This window comes from Electrona antarctica (assembly GCF_951216825.1).
Source record: "Electrona antarctica genome assembly, chromosome: 10".
Classification (NCBI taxonomy): Eukaryota; Metazoa; Chordata; class Actinopteri; order Myctophiformes; family Myctophidae; genus Electrona; species Electrona antarctica.
In genome coordinates, this window is record NC_136791.1 from 27555920 (window position 1) to 27574684 (window position 18765).

At 42.3% G+C, this 18765-nt stretch overlaps 2 protein-coding genes and 1 long non-coding RNA gene across 3 annotated transcripts; 1 reads left to right on the top strand and 2 right to left on the bottom strand.

Annotated features, from left to right (window-relative positions):
• Positions 1–487: 487 nt before the first annotated feature.
• On the bottom strand, positions 488–2820 carry LOC306931059 (guanylin-like). Its single transcript, XM_079512236.1, has 3 exons — positions 2677–2820; positions 1912–2104; positions 488–1465 (listed from the first exon to the last, which is right to left on the bottom strand). The coding sequence occupies exons 1-3, from the start codon at positions 2752–2754 to the stop codon at positions 1407–1409; spliced, it is 330 nt and encodes a 109-aa protein (XP_079368362.1). The 5' UTR covers positions 2755–2820; the 3' UTR covers positions 488–1406.
• Positions 2821–8704: 5884 nt separating this feature from the next.
• Positions 8705–9037, top strand: LOC306930702. Its single transcript, XR_013790923.1, has 3 exons — positions 8705–8746; positions 8858–8929; positions 9000–9037. It is a non-coding gene; the product is annotated as an uncharacterized lncRNA (long non-coding RNA).
• Positions 8820–10358, bottom strand: LOC306930701 (guanylin-like). The gene is made up of 3 exons (XM_079511796.1): positions 10188–10358; positions 9448–9640; positions 8820–9038 (listed from the first exon to the last, which is right to left on the bottom strand). The coding sequence occupies exons 1-3, from the start codon at positions 10263–10265 to the stop codon at positions 8980–8982; spliced, it is 330 nt and encodes a 109-aa protein (XP_079367922.1). The 5' UTR covers positions 10266–10358; the 3' UTR covers positions 8820–8979.
• Between the last annotated feature and the right edge of the window lie 8407 nt (positions 10359–18765).

The window sequence follows — 18765 nt, forward strand, 5'->3', positions numbered from 1 at the left end:
TGATTTTGGTGACTATTGGTCAAGTCAAATTTTAGGACAGGCCCTATTTTGGCCGGTGCCTTACCCCTTATCCCTAAACTTCGTTGCCTTTTCTTTGGTTTTTACTATTTTAGTATTTAGTATTAACAACGTGTCGATGCAGATCGGCTATAGTTGAAAAGAAAGAATATATATAAATAGCAAAAAAAATAAAAAGAAGGCATATATTAAGGGGGAAACAAAAATGGACTTGTTCATGTTGTCATTTATCTGAACAGCACTAGAGGGCAGCAAACATTAACAAACTACTCTAAATGAGTATGCAGTTCAAATACTGCTTTTAAAAATGCAAGATATGCATAAGCATGTACTATTAAGCATGTATAGGCTACATTAGTACTTTACCTCAAGTGCAAATTTGACGAAGCAACTTTCCAGGGATAAATATTAATGTAATGGTTGGAAAATAAATACATGACTTGTTGGAATGCACACACACAACACTGAGTTAAACTTTGCTTTTTTTTATTCAAAAATACAAATGAAAAAATGAGTGTACAAAGATCTGCAAGACAGTCTCTGAAATATAACTTAAAATATCAAAATTATTTCCAAATATAAATTACGCAGCTGAAAATGTGATTTGAAAATAAATGGCTAGTATGCTGCAATAAGTAACAGTTTGTAGAGAAAACAGTTGTCTTAGAATGTAGAGGTACTTTCTGGACAGTTATTAGGATAACAATAGAAAACAACAAGGTAGTCTGGCAAAACATGTCTTTCCATTTCATTCAGGCAGTGGTAGAAAGCAACCAAGTACATTTACGCAAGTGTACTTTTGTAAAAAAAAACAAATTAGGTACTTTTACTTGAGTATTATTTCCATTTTTTGACACTTATTTATCCTTCACTCTCACTACATCTCAGAGGCAAATATTGTTCTTTTTACTCCATGGCAATTGTTAGTCTGTAAGATTTAGATTATTAGAACAAAACATTCCACTTAAGCATCGTTTCATATTTTGTAATTGGAAAATAGCCTTAGCCACAAGCTAAAGACTTTGTTGAGCATGTAGATCGGACTTGTTTTTTTTAAAGGTTTGACAATGTTTTGTAAAATTTGAGTACTTAGACTTAGGTTTTTAGACTTGAAGTTTTGAAGACAGGCCTTTTTCTTGTAACAGTAATTCTACATTGTGGTATTGCTGCTCAAAATCCAAGTACATCTTCCACCACTAATGGTAGATGTTAACGGCCAGTGCAGTGGGTTACTGGTAGATGTTAACAGCCAGTGCAGTGGGGTAGGTAGTGGTAGATGTTAACAGCCAGTGCAGTGGGGTAGGTATAGTGGTAGATGTTAACAGCCAGTGCAGTGGGGTAGGTAGTGGTAGATGTTAACAGCCAGTGCGGTGGGTTACTGGTAGATGTTAACAGCCAGTGCAGGCAGCAAAGGAGCAGATCTCACACACATCCATGGGGACCATCACTGTAAGAATGATAAAAAGAAACACCCAAATTACACTCAAAACGCTCACTATTCAAATAGCTGCTCGTACAGTTTATATGAATTAGACTTAGAGGCATGACAGTTCATAAAACTAATCGGTTTAATAGCTTTTTTTTTATCGACAGTCATTTAAAAAAATAAAAATAAACGGCTTTGGCTGAAAGTTTTAAATAATCGAACAAAATCTTGTTTGTCGAAAGAGAAATGGATAGAATGATCTCTAGCTCTAGGAGAATAATTGATCATATATATCTGACCAGGACAGAACAATGGCAGCTCCTTGATGATGATGATGAAAATAATACTAATACTAATACTAATACTAATAATAATACTAATACTAATACTAATACTAATAATAATAATAATAATAATAATAATAATAATAATAATAATAAGGTTAATAATAATAATAATATTCGGACCTAGGTTGGACAGAGCCATGGCTGCTCCTGGCTGCTGGCAGAGAGGCAGGAAGTCCAGTGGGAGTTCGGGGTCCTCGCAGACCCACGATGCACCGGGGCTCAGCAGCCGGGGGCTTCGCTGCTCCGCTGCCACGCTATTGGTCAACGCCTGGAGCTTCCTGACCGACTCCACCAAGAATGAAAATTCACCCTCCTAGAGAGAGAGAGAGAGAGAGAGAGAGAGAGAGAGAGAGAGGTACAAACTCAGTGAACACAGTCTTAAAGGCCGCCACAGGCAGACACGTGTTTGACAGAGTACTCAGCCAGTCAGTACCTGATCGAGGCAAAGTATAGATACTCCTGGTGAAATATTACTCCACTAAGTGTGAAAGTTGCTCTGTCACATCATGTGTAGTAGGCCTGCTTCAGTTGAACGTTCAAGATTACTTTGTAGCCTATGTCAAGGCATTTAAGTTCCTTCCCTTTATAGTGGGGAAGTATACAAGGCTGAGAGGAAAAAATAGAGTCTGCAACACTGGTAGAAAACTTAGCTCCACTGATTTATTGATTCAACGTTTCGGATCTTCTTGAATCCTTCCTGAAGAAGATCCCAGTGATCGAAACGTTGATCGAAACGTTGACTGTATTTTTTCCTCTTGTACTGCCTTTTGTCCAGCACCTGGGCCAGAGTGGAGGTGCATGCTCTATTACCTTTGTAAGTATACAGGGCTGACATCAAAGTGTATTTGTACTTTACGGATTGAATTGAATTGAATTGTCACTTACTTGGACCTGGACGGCATCAGAAGTGAAGGTGAAAGCCAGGAACAGGACAGTGATGGCAGACAGCATGCTGGTCTTCATGGTGTTTGGGGTTGTTTTGTTGCTTGCTGGTTGTTGCTGTAGATCAGTAGGTAGTGTCTATAGTCAGCTGAGTGGTTGTTGTTGGTGTGGTTCAGTAGGCTGGTGTATCTCAGTAGGTAGTGTCCAGACAGTCAGCTTCAGTTGTTCTGTACTCCCAACCGCCAGAACGGCCCTTTTTAAAGGCGTCTGCCCCCACAGGGCAGGGCAGGGCAGCGGCCTGGACATCAGGTGGTTAATGAGTAGTTGTTTTTACTGCGTCACTAAAGAGGATATCTGTGACTCTAAATCCTGCTTTGACCTTATCATCCGGTCATTTTATGGCCCCCGCTCCCCACACAATAACGTCTGCATGTCACTCCGTCGGGGCGTGCGTTCTGCAAACTCAACGCACCCACGCACCCGCTAATATTCTGACACCTGGTGTGGCGGTGAGTGGCGTCATAGTAGCACGTAGTTCAGTTGATTCACCAGCGGTCAGTGAAAACACACCTAGTCTCTCCACGTCACTTATAGGCTAGCCTCAGAAACCCAGACGTTTTTATTTCCAACTTATAGGCCAACAAAATTGCCTATTTTGGCCTTAAGTCACACTCTTGAGATCGACATCAGCATGATCATTTTCATTTAGGGCCGGCTAATGGCGTTTTTACCAGAGGTGGCCAGTGTCATGAGTGACTTTAATAGGCCAAAAACAAAATCCTCAAAAAAATGACTTAGGCCATTAGTTTAGGAAGGTGACGATTCGTTGCTTTGTGGCTCTCTGCCTGATCCATGACCCGTACAGGGGTGTGCCAAAATATCGATATTGCAAACTTCCTCCGGCGATAAATAATCAATACACTGCCGGCAAATATCAATATTTTAATTCACCATGCATGTCTGTCCCTTGCTGCTGTCCCTTGCTGCTTCCATTACCCCCCAAAATAATCCTATTTGAACTGGGGATCCCCCAAAATAATCCTATTTGAACCGGGGACCCCCCAAAAGAATCCTATTTGAACTGGGGACCCCCCAAATTAATCCTATTTGAACTGGGGACCCCCCAAATTAATCCTATTTGAACTGGGGACCCCCCAAAATAATCTTATTTGAACTGGGAACCACCGAAAATAAGCATATTTGAACTGGGAGACAGTGGGAACCCCCTATGCCGCAATCTGGCAGAGTCGGGTTAGGAACCCCCACCCTGTCAAGCACTTGGAATTGTAGGAGTTGAGGCGTTACATTTTGTTGGACTCATTTCCACAGATGAATATTGTGAAAATACTCGAACTATAAGATCACAACCCCTCGTGTCGCAAGGCGCTTTGAGCATGTAGATCGGCAATTTATCTGCAATTGTTTTGGGGCCTCGTTCTTGTATTTCAGTGCAGGACAACTCAAGAATGGATGGAATATATATTATTATTTATTGAATATAAAATGAGTAATATATTTATTATGGTTTGGCGATGAATTGGATCTGCTTTTTAGGTACTCAGATCAAGAAGCGCATCAGTCCCGACCATAGGGACACCGAATCCCCCGTACCTAAACAGTAGATCCAAAATGACAGGTGGTAGCTGGGGTGGAGGAGGGTGAGACAGCAGCGCAGCAGAATCAGCAGCAGCAAGCAAGCAGGAGGAGGAGTGCAAACCCTTCCAGTTTAAATAGCCGGTATGAAGATGGAGTGAGTGTTTGATCGGATCAAATGAATCATGTGAATGAGAACGTGATGCTGAGGCGGCCCAATGAACTGCCGGCAGCGACTGCACTGAGGTTTCCTGACTGAACTTGCTCTGTGCATGTCTGTGACAGGCGCAACTCTCATTTATTTGACAATTTGGCCAATGTTTGACCAGTTTTTATAGAATAGATTCTTGATTACTTTTGATGCAGTAATGGTCTTTTTTATTGTCCTCTACAGGCCTCTAATTGTCACTTTGCTGTCATCTTCTTACTTGTCATCTTGTTCAAAATCATATCATGATGACACATTTCCCTGATGAAGGCTTAACCGCCGAAACGTTGGATTAATTTGTCTTCACCTGCTGCGTCCTAGTATTGGTGTGTGCGACTCCACTTTCTTGTTTTTTCAAGATTCCCTCTGCAGTTCTCTCCCGTGGGCCGGCAGCGCTACAAGGACTTTGGTGTGCGTCTGACACATTTACCACTGTCCTAACTCCTAACGCACAACAACGAGTGTCAGATAATGATAAAGACAAGTTTACATTAATATACCTAAACTGTGGTTTGACTGTGTGTGTGTGTGTGTGTGTGTGTGTGTGTGTGTGTGTGTGTGTGTGTGTGTGTGTGTGTGTGTGTGTGTGTGTGTGTGTGTGTGTGTGTGTGTGTGTGTGTGTGTGTGTGTGTGTGTGTGTGTGTGTGTGTGTGCGCGCGTGCATGCATGCATGCATGCGTGCATGTGTGAGATAGGGATGCTGCAGGTTAAACAGTAACCCTGAATGGGACAAGGGCCAGAGCACTTCTTTGTTCACAGACACTGTTACTCACCCATATCCTAATGAGTGAAAGCTGTTACTCATATCCTAATGCAATTCCCATATCAATCAGAACTGCAGACTCACTCCCAATCTTCCGCCGTATCGTCTGAAAACCCACCTCTTCAGACTCCACCTTAGCCCACAGCAATTACCGTAGCACTTGCCCTAGCCGGGAGGCATACTATGGTCCGACGGAGCATTGGTTCGACATGCGTCCGCACCTCGGACTAGCGCCTGCTCCCGTGCTTGCGGTTATGGTTAGGTTAGGGGTTAGGGGTATCGGATCAATGAATCGTCGGACCAAACACATGTAACCGCCCTAGCCCTGACGACCTTTGCAGTATGCAATACTAGGCTATAGTAGTGATAATCGCCGATCTACAAGCTCACAAAGCGGCACGAATCGGAGCCCTGTGAGCTTATAGATCTGCTATTTTCCTTTAGCTTGGTTCCCCGGGGTGACTTCAAATTTCTCTCTTGGGTCACAGGCTAAAACCTTTATTTTTATTGATTGAATACTTTATTAGTCTGAAATGTAAACAGCAAGAGGGCCGATGGGGACTTGTTTCCATTGTGGCCCTGTAACTACAATACAATATAGTCATATCCAAATCGGAGGAGTCACATTGGGCCTCATGCGCCAATAAGTTCCTAACTTTTCCTCTTACATTTCTTCCTAAGTGAATTCCTAAGAGAAGTCCAGTCAGATTCATGAAACGTTCTTAAGTAGGCAGAATTGTTCGTAAGCATGTTCTTATGATGATGAATCCAAATCCTCGTAACTTGAAGGGGTGTGCCAGTTCATTCAAATTATCATAGGTAGACGCCCCACATATCCTAATTAGCATCCTAATTACCATAGGGAACCGCCCCACCAATCCCATATAAGGCATTGGGAATTCACTTTCCTACCTGTGTTCACCCAGGTGGGTGTGGTTTTGCATGACTCCATGGCCTTGCCTGCAGTCACACCTGTGTGTGATTGCCGCACACAAAAATCACAGGACCTCACACACAGAAATAAAGTTGAGTGAAGTCAAGAATACCTAAACTAAAGTCTAAATATGGTGGAACACCAGACTCCAAACATAAAAAATCAATAGTACTGTAGAGGTACTGAAGTGAACAGAAATATTCATATTTCAATATTTTCAATATTCATGAATGTATTTTATTATTTATCTCACAATAGTCAACTTTCTTATGTGGTGGGTATGTTGCGTTTGTTTGGGTTGGGTTGTAAAGTCTAAACCAGTGGTTCTCAAACATTTTCATGTCAAGGACCCCAAAATTGACATGCATTCTGCAGACCCCCATATGAAAATATTTTCTGCTATTTATCAAAATGTTTCGAAAATCTACAAGCTCAAAATGGGCAGTAATGGGACGCGTTTGTGAGCTTGTAGATTGGCTATTTTCAAAAATAAATTATATATTATTATATATATATTATATATAAATTAAAATGGGATTAAAGTGGTAAAATGTTCCATATTTTGCTGTGGACTGCCTGGAACTTCCACAAGGACCCCTTGAGGTCCTCAGACCAAACTTTGAGCATCATGCAGAGGGCGCTGTTTTTCCTTTATGTTTTCAGATTGCATTTAAGAACAAAAAAGGCACCCTATAGAGTGCTCCACAGTGTGCGTAGATTCTGTTTTTACCTACGAACAAATCACAGCTAAGAAAAGATTGAGGGATCCCAAAACCTTCTCAAAAACTTCCTAAGTGGGTCTAAGAACACATTTCCTCTTAAGAACTTCTTAAGAACGGTTGGCGCATGAGGCCCATTGTTTTTATTCAGTCTGAAACGGCTAAAAATGTCATTTCATTTCATAGCCTTGTTCAGGCCGCATCAGTCAGGCTGGATTTGGGCTGCCACTGTGACTGTGAACAGGTAGCCTGATTATCAGACTGTAGCTTTCTTGAAGAGACGCAGTCCACTCAGAGAGTGGGCGGGGTCTTTGGGCTCAGGGCCTTAGAAAACCAACACAAGGAAACCAAAACATCACTAAGGAACGTGTTACTGCACTGGGATTATCAACGACTAGGAATAATACTAGGCAGTGATTTGTTCAGAACAGGCCAGGTGGGTTGTGGTAGGTGGGCCGGTCTGTCTGTTTCAACGTTGGTTGTGTATCATTTACGTTGAACCTCATAGAAGATGATACTGTGATGAATCTGTGAAATCCTAAATTGATGATTTTGGTGACTATTGGTCAAGTCAAATTTTAGGACAGGCCCTATTTTGGCCGGTGCCTTACCCCTTATCCCTAAACTTCGTTGCCTTTTCTTTGGTTTTTACTATTTTAGTATTTAGTATTAACAACGTGTCGATGCAGATCGGCTATAGTTGAAAAGAAAGAATATATATAAATAGCAAAAAAAAAGAAAAAGAAGGCATATATTAAGGGGGAAACAAAAATGGACTTGTTCATGTTGTCATTTATCTGAACAGCACTAGAGGGCAGCAAACATTAACAAACTACTCTAAATGAGTATGCAGTTCAAATACTGCTTTTAAAAATGCAAGATATGCATAAGCATGTACTATTAAGCATGTATAGGCTACATTAGTACTTTACCTCAAGTGCAAATTTGACGAAGCAACTTTCCAGGGATAAATATTAATGTAATGGTTGGAAAATAAATACATGACTTGTTGGAATGCACACACACAACACTGAGTTAAACTTTGCTTTTTTTTATTCAAAAATACAAATGAAAAAATGAGTGTACAAAGATCTGCAAGACAGTCTCTGAAATATAACTTAAAATATCAAAATTATTTCCAAATATAAATTACGCAGCTGAAAATGTGATTTGAAAATAAATGGCTAGTATGCTGCAATAAGTAACAGTTTGTAGAGAAAACAGTTGTCTTAGAATGTAGAGGTACTTTCTGGACAGAGAAATGAACTCTTAGGTCTAATAGTTATTAGGATAACAATAGAAAACAACAAGGTAGTCTGGCAAAACATGTCTTTCCATTTCATTCAGGCAGTGGTAGAAAGCAACCAAGTACATTTACGCAAGTGTACTTTTGTAAAAAAAACAAATTAGGTACTTTTACTTGAGTATTATTTCCATTTTTTGACACTTATTTATCCTTCACTCTCACTACATCTCAGAGGCAAATATTGTTCTTTTTACTCCATGGCAATTGTTAGTCTGTAAGATTTAGATTATTAGAACAAAACATTCCACTTAAGCATCGTTTCATATTTTGGAATTGGAAAATAGCCTTAGCCACAAGCTAAAGACTTTGTTGAGCATGTAGATCGGACTTGTTTTTTTTAAAGGTTTGACAATGTTTTGTAAAATTTGAGTACTTAGACTTAGGTTTTTAGACTTGAAGTTTTGAAGACAGGCCTTTTTCTTGTAACAGTAATTCTACATTGTGGTATTGCTGCTCAAAATCCAAGTACATCTTCCACCACTAATGGTAGATGTTAACGGCCAGTGAAGTGGGTTACTGGTAGATGTTAACAGCCAGTGCAGTGGGGTAGGTAGTGGTAGATGTTAACAGCCAGTGCAGTGGGGTAGGTAGTGGTAGATGTTAACAGCCAGTGCAGTGGGGTAGGTAGTGGTAGATGTTAACAGCCAGTGCAGTGGGGTAGGTAGTGGTAGATGTTAACAGCCAGTGCAGTGGGGTAGGTATAGTGGTAGATGTTAACAGCCAGTGCAGTGGGGTAGGTAGTGGTAGATGTTAACAGCCAGTGCGGTGGGTTACTGGTAGATGTTAACAGCCAGTGCAGGCAGCAAAGGAGCAGATCTCACACACATCCATGGGGACCATCACTGTAAGAATGATAAAAAGAAACACCCAAATTACACTCAAAACGCTCACTATTCAAATAGCTGCTCGTACAGTTTATATGAATTAGACTTAGAGGCATGACAGTTCATAAAACTAATCGGTTTAATAGCTTTTTTTTTATCGACAGTCATTTAAAAAAATAAAAATAAACGGCTTTGGCTGAAAGTTTTAAATAATCGAACAAAATCTTGTTTGTCGAAAGAGAAATGGATAGAATGATCTCTAGCTCTAGGAGAATAATTGATCATATATATCTGACCAGGACAGAACAATGGCAGCTCCTTGATGATGATGATGAAAATAATAATAATAATAATAATAATAATAATAATAATAATAATAATAATAATAATAATAATAATAATAATATTATTATTATAATATTCGGACCTAGGTTGGACAGAGCCATGGCTGCTCCTGGCTGCTGGCAGAGAGGCAGGAAGTCCAGTGGGAGTTCGGGGTCCTCGCAGACCCACGATGCACCAGGGCTCAGCAGCCGGGGGCTTCGCTGCTCCGCTGCCACGCTATTGGTCAACGCCTGGAGCTTCCTGACCGACTCCACCAAGAATGAAAATTCACCCTCCTAGAGAGAGAGAGAGAGAGAGAGAGAGAGAGAGAGGTACAAACTCAGTGAACACAGTCTTAAAGGCCGCCACAGGCAGACACGTGTTTGACAGAGTACTCAGCCAGTCAGTACCTGATCGAGGCAAAGTATAGATACTCCTGGTGAAATATTACTCCACTAAGTGTGAAAGTTGCTCTGTCACATCATGTGTAGTAGGCCTGCTTCAGTTGAACGTTCAAGATTACTTTGTAGCCTATGTCAAGGCATTTAAGGTCCTTCCCTTTATAGTGGGGAAGTATACAAGGCTGAGAGGAAAAAATAGAGTCTGCAACACTGGTAGAAAACTTAGCTCCACTGATTTATTGATTCAACATTTCGGATCTTCTTGAATCCTTCCTGAAGAAGATCCCAGTGATCGAAACGTTGATCACTGGGATGTACTGCCTTTTGTCCAGCACCTGGGCCAGAGTGGAGGTGCATGCTCTATTACCTTTGTAAGTATACAGGGCTGACATCAAAGTGTATTTGTACTTTACGGATTGAATTGAATTGAATTGTCACTTACTTGGACCTGGACGGCATCAGAAGTGAAGGTGAAAGCCAGGAACAGGACAGTGATGGCAGACAGCATGCTGGTCTTCATGGTGTTTGGGGTTGTTTTGTTGCTTGCTGGTTGTTGCTGTAGATCAGTAGGTAGTGTCTATTGTCAGCTGAGTGGTTGTTGTTGGTGTGGTTCAGTAGGCTGGTGTATCTCAGTAGGTAGTGTCCAGACAGTCAGCTTCAGTTGTTCTGTACTCCCAACCGCCAGAACGGCCCTTTTTAAAGGCGTCTGCCCCCACAGGGCAGGGCAGGGCAGCGGCCTGGACATCAGGTGGTTAATGAGTAGTTGTTTTTACTGCGTCACTAAAGAGGATATCTGTGACTCTAAATCCTGCTTTGACCTTATCATCCGGTCATTTTATGGCCCCCGCTCCCCACACAATAACGTCTGCATGTCACTCCGTCGGGGCGTGCGTTCTGCAAACTCAACGCACCCACGCACCCGCTAATATTCTGACACCTGGTGTGGCGGTGAGTGGCGTCATAGTAGCACGTAGTTCAGTTGATTCACCAGCGGTCAGTGAAAACACACCTAGTCTCTCCACGTCACTTATAGGCTAGCCTCAGAAACCCAGACGTTTTTATTTCCAACTTATAGGCCAACAAAATTGCCTATTTTGGCCTTAAGTCACACTCTTGAGATCGACATCAGCATGATCATTTTCATTTAGGGCCGGCTAATGGCGTTTTTACCAGAGGTGGCCAGTGTCATGAGTGACTTTAATAGGCCAAAAACAAAATCCTCAAAAAAATGACGTAGGCCATTAGTTTAGGAAGGTGACGATTCGTTGCTTTGTGGCTCTCTGCCTGATCCATGACCCGTACAGGGGTGTGCCAAAATATCGATATTGCAAACTTCCTCCGGCGATAAATAATCAATACACTGCCGGCAAATATCAATATTTTAATTCACCATGCATGTCTGTCCCTTGCTGCTGTCCCTTGCTGCTTCCATTACCCCCCAAAATAATCCTATTTGAACTGGGGATCCCCCAAAATAATCCTATTTGAACTGGGGACCCCCCAAAAGAATCCTATTTGAACTGGGGACCCCCCAAAAGAATCCTATTTGAACTGGGGACCCCCAAATTAATCCTATTTGAACTGGGGACCCCCCAAATTAATCCTATTTGAACTGGGGACCCCCCCAAAATAATCCTATTTGAACTGGGAACCACCGAAAAGAAGCATATTTGAACTGGGAGACAGTGGGAACCCCCTATGCCGCAATCTGGCAGAGTCGGGTTAGGAACCCCCACCCTGTCAAGCACTTGGAATTGTAGGAGTTGAGGCGTTACATTTTGTTGGACTCAGTTCCACAGATGAATATTGTGAAAATACTCGAACTATAAGATCACAACCCCTCGTGTCGCAAGGCGCTTTGAGCATGTAGATCGGCAATTTATCTGCAATTGTTTTGGGGCCTCGTTCTTGTATTTCAGTGCAGGACAACTCAAGAATGGATGGAATATATATTATTATTTATTGAATATAAAATGAGTAATATATTTATTATGGTTTGGCGATGAATTGGATCTGCTTTTTAGGTACTCAGATCAAGAAGCGCATCAGTCCCGACCATAGGGACACCGAATCCCCCGTACCTAAACAGTAGATCCAAAATGACAGGTGGTAGCTGGGGTGGAGGAGGGTGAGACAGCAGCGCAGCAGAATCAGCAGCAGCAAGCAAGCAGGAGGAGGAGTGCAAACCCTTCCAGTTTAAATAGCCGGTATGAAGATGGAGTGAGTGTTTGATCGGATCAAATGAATCATGTGAATGAGAACGTGATGCTGAGGCGGCCCAATGAACGGCCGGCAGCGACTGCACTGAGGTTTCCTGACTGAACTTGCTCTGTGCATGTCTGTGACAGGCGCAACTCTCATTTATTTGACAATTTGGCCAATGTTTGACCAGTTTTTATAGAATAGATTCTTGATTACTTTTGATGCAGTAATGGTCTTTTTTATTGTCCTCTACAGGCCTCTAATTGTCACTTTGCTGTCATCTTCTTACTTGTCATCTTGTTCAAAATCATATCATGATGACACATTTCCCTGATGAAGGCTTAACCGCCGAAACGTTGGATTAATTTGTCTTCACCTGCTGCGTCCTAGTATTGGTGTGTGCGCGACTCCACTTTCTTGTTTTTTCAAGATTCCCTCTGCAGTTCTCTCCCGTGGGCCGGCAGCACTACAAGGACTTTGGTGTGCGTCTGACACGTTTACCACTGTCCTAACTCCTAACGCACAACAACGAGTGTCAGATAATGATAAAGACAAGTTTACATTAATATACCTAAACTGTGGTTTATGATCTGACAGACGACCGTGATATCTCTCTCTCTCTCTCACTGTGTGTGTGTGTGTGTGTGTGTGTGTGTGTGTGTGTGTGTGTGTGTGTGTGTGTGTGTGTGTGTGTGTGTGTGTGTGTGTGTGTGTGTGTGTGTGTGTGTGTGTGTGTGTGTGTGTGTGTGTGTGTGTGTGTGTGTGTGTGTGTGTGTGTGTGTGCGCGCGCGCGCGTGCGTGCATGTGTGAGATAGGGATGCTGCAGGTTAAACAGTAACCCTGAATGGGACAAGGGCCAGAGCACTTCTTTGTTCACAGACACTGTTACTCACCCATATCCTAATGAGTGAAAGCTGTTACTCATATCCTAATGCAATTCTCATATCAATCAGAACTGCAGACTCACTCCCAATCTTCCGCCGTATCGTCTGAAAACCCACCTCTTCAGACTCCACCTTAGCCCACAGCACTTACCGTAGCACTTGCCCTAGCCCTGACGACCTTTGCAGTATGCAAAGGCTAAATTATGTAATTTAGATTATAGCACTCTATAGTGTATACTCATAGTTTCATCATTGTACAGTTATTCTACAGTTAGACGGATGTTAGGTTCTTAGCTTACATAATGATCCTTGATGACTATTTCTATGTAGGGCCTATTTGATGTATTACCTTTTGTTGTTCTCGCTTATTATGTAAGTCACTCTGGAAGAGATAAATGACTAAATTGTAAATTGTGAAAGCACACTGTTTTAAAAGCTCCCAAAAATGTATTGGCAACAGAGCTCTGTTACCCACAATCAAATCTGAGGCTGAGAAAAATAAAGGCAGCGTGTTTTTTGGGCCCTTGGTCTTGGAATGACCTACAGACCAGACTCAAACTGGCTTCTGTGAAGTTTTAAAAGGATTGCCATATACGGTATGGTCACACTTCCCATACACTGCTCCTGCTTTGACGTATAGAAAATGTTGTTGCTCTAGTCTTATATTAGTTCAGTAGCATTGTTGCTTAGTATTTTATATTTGTTTTTTATTGGTTACTTTATTAGATTTCCCTGTTTCTCCTTGAGCTTCCTAGGTGGGGGGTACTGTCTGTGCTTACAAATGCTATTTGTCTGTCCGTAATGTTGTTACTAGCAGTTCACACTTAAATAATGCATTACTAGAAATGAGTGACATCGTTGCGTAGTGTACAGTAAGTGCAAACCCAGCGGATGGAATGCAGGGGCCCGGTGTCCAGTCGGTCAGAGAGGTGGGTTGTCCAGGACCGCTGATGCCCATACATCAGCTATGCTCAAAACATGAACTTTTCAGGAAATGAAGTGAGTGAGTGAGTGAGTGAGTGAGTGAGTGAGTGAGTGAGTGAGTGAGTGCATGCCATGGGATGTCGGTTCCAACAACAACAGTAAAGGTGTGGATTGTTTATCAGGTCAAATATTGACCTAAACTGTAGCATCACACATGCTAGTAGATACATCACTGTTGGCACAATGATGATGACAGACAATGCATTGTTAAAGAGTTGAACTTTGCATCAGACAGACATCGTATAATATCGTTCGTCACTGTCGGCCCGGGTGAGAACCTTGTCCGCATGCAGGGCTCATCATCAGTGGTTGGAAGTGCATTGAAGGAAGCATGATGTCAGTCCGTTGCTCTCCCTGGGTTGGCGGAGGGAGTCTAGAGCCCCAGGATTACATTAGATAATTGACACTGGGTTACTAAATCGTGGGAAAGAAAATCATCAGTGGTGGTACTGGTTTTGAGGTCCCTGGCCAGTGGTAGAAAGTAACTAAGTATACATTTACTTACGTGCTGTATTTAAGTACATTTTTGTAGTTTAGTTGAGTATTTCCAATTTTCAATAGGCCTACTTTTAATGGTAACAAGACAACTCACCCCTTTTGCCACTTTTGGTGGCACCCCGAACGTCCGGACAACTCACCAGGGGTGAGATGTCTTCACTTTCGGGGGTGAGATGTCTTCACTTTCGGCCACTTTTGGGGTGAGTTGTCTTCACTTTCGGGGTGAGTTGTCTGACTGAATATGTAGCCTTTGAGCTCTTTTATATATATACTTTACTGAACTAATGGTGACATAGTTCCTAACGACCTCCCCCCCAGTATTCCAGTATTCCTTTTAATTCTGCTCCACTATAGCCTAGTCTCGGAACCAAATATTGAGCTTTTACTCCACTACATGTATTTAACTTTTGTTACTAGTTACTTTGTAGATTGTGATAATTATTACAAAACAGATAGCATACCTATTTACACGCACCTCGACAGTGGGTGCAGCAGGGCCAATAAAGCAATCATGGAAGGAGGTAGGGGCCCTACCTCCTTCCATGATTGCTTTATTGACCCTAGTTAGTGCGTGCCCTACCGTAGGGCACGCACTAGCTCTGGTCCATAGCCTTACTGCTCTTGCTGCCGTTGCATTAAGGCTCTGCCGTGCACTCTTTGCTTCTAGCCCTCGCATGAAACGCAGACCATCCTCTCCTCTGAAATATAAAAAGACGTTTTACCTACTCACCAAAACAAAGGTGGTTTGTGTAATTATAGAAAGCCTACTTTGCTTAGTGCACACAGAGCCCCCCACCACATGTAGACAATGCACTTTTAGGCCAGAAAGGGATTGTTTTTCCACCGGAAAATATATACTTTTAGTTACTCCACTGCGCCCGAGAAAAATCTCATACACAAGATTTTCCTTCTGGAAAATGCACTTTACCAGCTACCACAGAATGGCAGTACCAGAAATATGATACCAGCTACCACAGAATGGCAGTACCAGAAATATGGTACCAGCTACCACAGAATGGCAGTACCAGAAATATGGTACCAGCTACCACAGAATGGCAGTACCAGAGATATGGTACCAGCTACCACAGAATAGCAGTACCAGGAATATGGTACCGCAGCTACCACAGAATAGCAGTACCAGGAATATGGTACCAGCTACCACAGAATGGCAGTACCAGGAATATGGTACTAGGCATCACAGAACAAACATGGCAGTACCAGACATTATGGTAACAGCCACCATAAAATGGAAAAATAAAGCATTTCGCCACATGGTGGTGCTAGAGGACCGGTGGTCATGAGGTGGTCAGGAAAGTATACAGCAAGTTCCCCCTCCTCCCTCTTGGGAGAATGAAGGAAGGCTGCAACTCTAAATCAAGTACCACTAAAATGTGGAATGCCCTACCAACAGCCATTAAGACATGTGAATCCCTTGACTACTTCCAAACCGCTTTCAAAGGGCACCTATGGACGGCTGCAATTCGAAACTAGCCGCCGTAAATAAAGTCTGTGTGGTTTTTTTCTTCGTGTTTTTATCATCTTTTTGACCTACATTTTACAAAATCAACAGCCAATGAAGGGCCCCTGAGAGCCCTTTTCAGGGCCTCAAAACCAGTACCACGCGGCCCAATTTCCCCGAAGGGCCCCTGAGAGCCGGTGCCCCTGGGCCATGTATGGCCCCAACGGTGGCTAATTTGCCCCTGTCACTGGTATTGGCGCTACATGGAAACGGCTGGAATAGGCTGTTCTGTCCAGGCTGAACAGGTTTTTTCTCTCCCTTTCTCTTTTTAAGTGATTGTTGAAAACAATTAGTTTTAATTGTCGTACGTGTCTGTCAACATGTGTTGGGTCATGTGCGTTACGTCACGTAGAGTATGTGGGCTATGTGACGACAATGTGGTTCTCAAAGTGGGGTCTGGGGACCCCCATGGGTCCTTGGGGGAGGGTCCCTGGGGGGTCCCCAAGGAGGGCTGTTAATACGGCATATCATTGTCACCACGTTATCCATATTTTATACGTAGGCTAATAAAACAAAATGCAGATCTACAAGCTCACAGCTTGTAAAAACCTGCTATTTATTGTTTTTTTGTGGGGTGTAGATCTGCTATTTTCACAATATGTATCTGTATGGAACCAAGTCGAACTGTAATGCCTCATCTCCTACAATTCCAAGTCCTTGTCGGGTGGGGTGGGGTGGGGTGGTCCCCAGTTACAATATGATTATTTTGGGGGCCACGGCCTGAAGAAGTTGAGAATCACTGGTTTAGATTGATGCTAGGTTCATGGTTTACCTGTGATCTAGTTTACTGAGACACTTCACTGTCTCTCTGCATTCTATGATCCTATAGTTTACTGAGACACTACACTGTCTCTCTGCATTCTATGATCCTATAGTTTACTGAGACACTATACTGTCTCTCTGCATTCTATGATCCTATAGTTTACTGAGACACTACACTGTCTCTCTGCGTTCTATGATCCTATAGTTTACTGAGACACTACACTGTCTCTCTGCATTCTATGATCCTATAGTTTACTGAGACAATAACTGTCTCTCTGCATTCTATGATCCTATAGTTTACTGAGACACTACACTGTCTCTGCATTCTATGATCCTATAGTTTACTGAGACACTACACTGTCTCTCTGCATTCTATGATCCTATAGTTTACTGAGACACTGTAGATCTGTTTTTTGTTTTTTTTAATCTTGAAAATGTGTCTTTGAATATATATTATTTCAGAGTGTACGTTTTTGGGGTCCTTGACATGAAATCGTTTGAGCACTGACATAGAAACATGAGGTTTTTCATAAAACTGTCATGATTTAGAAGACATTTTTGTTGAATCTGTTCTCAGGTCTAAATAGGTTAATTATGTTTGAGCGACTTGTGTGACCATGGTGCAATGCATTTTGAAGTTCTATGTTTTAAGTGTGACCATGTCATGATGCAATGCAGTATCACAAGCATGTAAATGGATCCTAAGAATGCAAAGAGACACAGAGTTGCGGGTGACATTTAGTTCACCGGGGACATCTGCACAATGCATACAGAGGACAGTGACAAATGGTTGGCAGCGGTACATAGCACAGGTAAAAGAAAGGAGTGGTGCACATACTGATGCACATACTCTCCTGTTATGGAAGTTTGATTTGATTTATTTGATAAATGAATTAATACAATTCACCAAAAGTGCACAGTACAGTAGAAATATCAGGATCAGCAATAAATCTGAAAAATCTGAAATCTGATTGCACAAAAAGTCTGGGGACTTAATTCCATTGCGATCCAAATACATAATACAGTAGGTATGGTATCTCACTCACTGATAAAACATGTGTTAACTAAACATCACTGTAATAATAACATTCAGCAACAGAGACAGTCATAAAATCAGTGTACAAAAGACAAATAGATAGATAAATAGAACATTCAATTAAAAACACCCTTCTCCAGCTATAACAACAGTGTAGACCAAGTTGACAAGCACTTGGAATCGACTGTGTTGTGAGCTTGTAGATCAGCTATTTTCACTAGTTTCGGTACCGGGCAAACGTCTAATTTCTTTTTTTGGGTCTTGAGCTAAAAGGTTTGGGAACCACTGGTCTTGGGGACCTCCAGGAGGGTGAAGGGAGCGGGACGGGACACGACATGATCGGAGGAGGTCTGAGAGCCTAGGTGAGGTGTAGGGCGGGAGCCATAACTGTTCAGTGCATCTGTGGTTTCGGGGGTATATTGGGTACATACATACACACCCCACTATGCTGGTTTTGGGGTGCAGTCGGACTGGCTGGATTGGGAGCGATCGTTGAGTCCCAACTGGAGTCTCTCGGGGTGGGGGTGGGAGGGGGGGTGGGGGTGGGGGATGGTGAAGGCCGTGAAGACGGCCTAGAGTTGGTCTTCATGACCCGCGGTCATTTAATAAATACCAACCAGAACTAAACAGCCGACTGGTTTATTGGTTTGTTATACAAACTTATAGGAGAGAGAGAGAGAGAGAGAGAGAGAGAGAGAGAGAGAGCTACAGAGAGAGTAGCCTCGGAAACCCAGACGTTTTATTAACAGGGAGAGAGACAGAGAGAGTTTTCTGTGAGTTTCTGCAGCCACCTGTCAACTTATCCCATAAAGACCTGAGGCCGATTCTACAAAAATGCTCTAAACGTTTCCAAATCAGTAGTTCTCAATACGAAAATAACAGATGTACAAGCTCATTTCATTGTTGAAAAGCTTGCACACTTGCTGTTTTTGAGAACCACTGTTCTAAACCAATGTTAAATCTGAAGAGTTTTCTGACAAACGTATTATGTTGTTCAACTTGCTCTCTAGCCTACAGTTGTTGACACTAAAGGTCTCAGAGGCACTTGCCGTCAGATAAGTAGGCCTACAGGTCATGTTCTAATTGCCCAAAGGTCATGACCACTGGCCCGAAAAGTAAACTGTCCATTCTAAAA

Bases quoted from the DNA above. Each gene is read 5' to 3' on its own strand.
- LOC306931059 (XM_079512236.1), bottom strand. From the start codon at position 2,754: ATGAAGACCAGCATGCTGTCTGCCATCACTGTCCTGTTCCTGGCTTTC. The intron at 2,105-2,676 runs GTAAGTGACAAT...CTCTCTCTCTAG, and splicing joins CTGATGCCGTCCAGGTCCAA to GAGGGTGAATTTTCATTCTT. The intron at 1,466-1,911 runs GTCCGAATATTA...TCATTCTTACAG, and splicing joins CATGGCTCTGTCCAACCTAG to TGATGGTCCCCATGGATGTG.
- LOC306930701 (XM_079511796.1), bottom strand. From the start codon at position 10,265: ATGAAGACCAGCATGCTGTCTGCCATCACTGTCCTGTTCCTGGCTTTC. The intron at 9,641-10,187 runs GTAAGTGACAAT...CTCTCTCTCTAG, and splicing joins CTGATGCCGTCCAGGTCCAA to GAGGGTGAATTTTCATTCTT. The intron at 9,039-9,447 runs GTCCGAATATTA...TCATTCTTACAG, and splicing joins CATGGCTCTGTCCAACCTAG to TGATGGTCCCCATGGATGTG.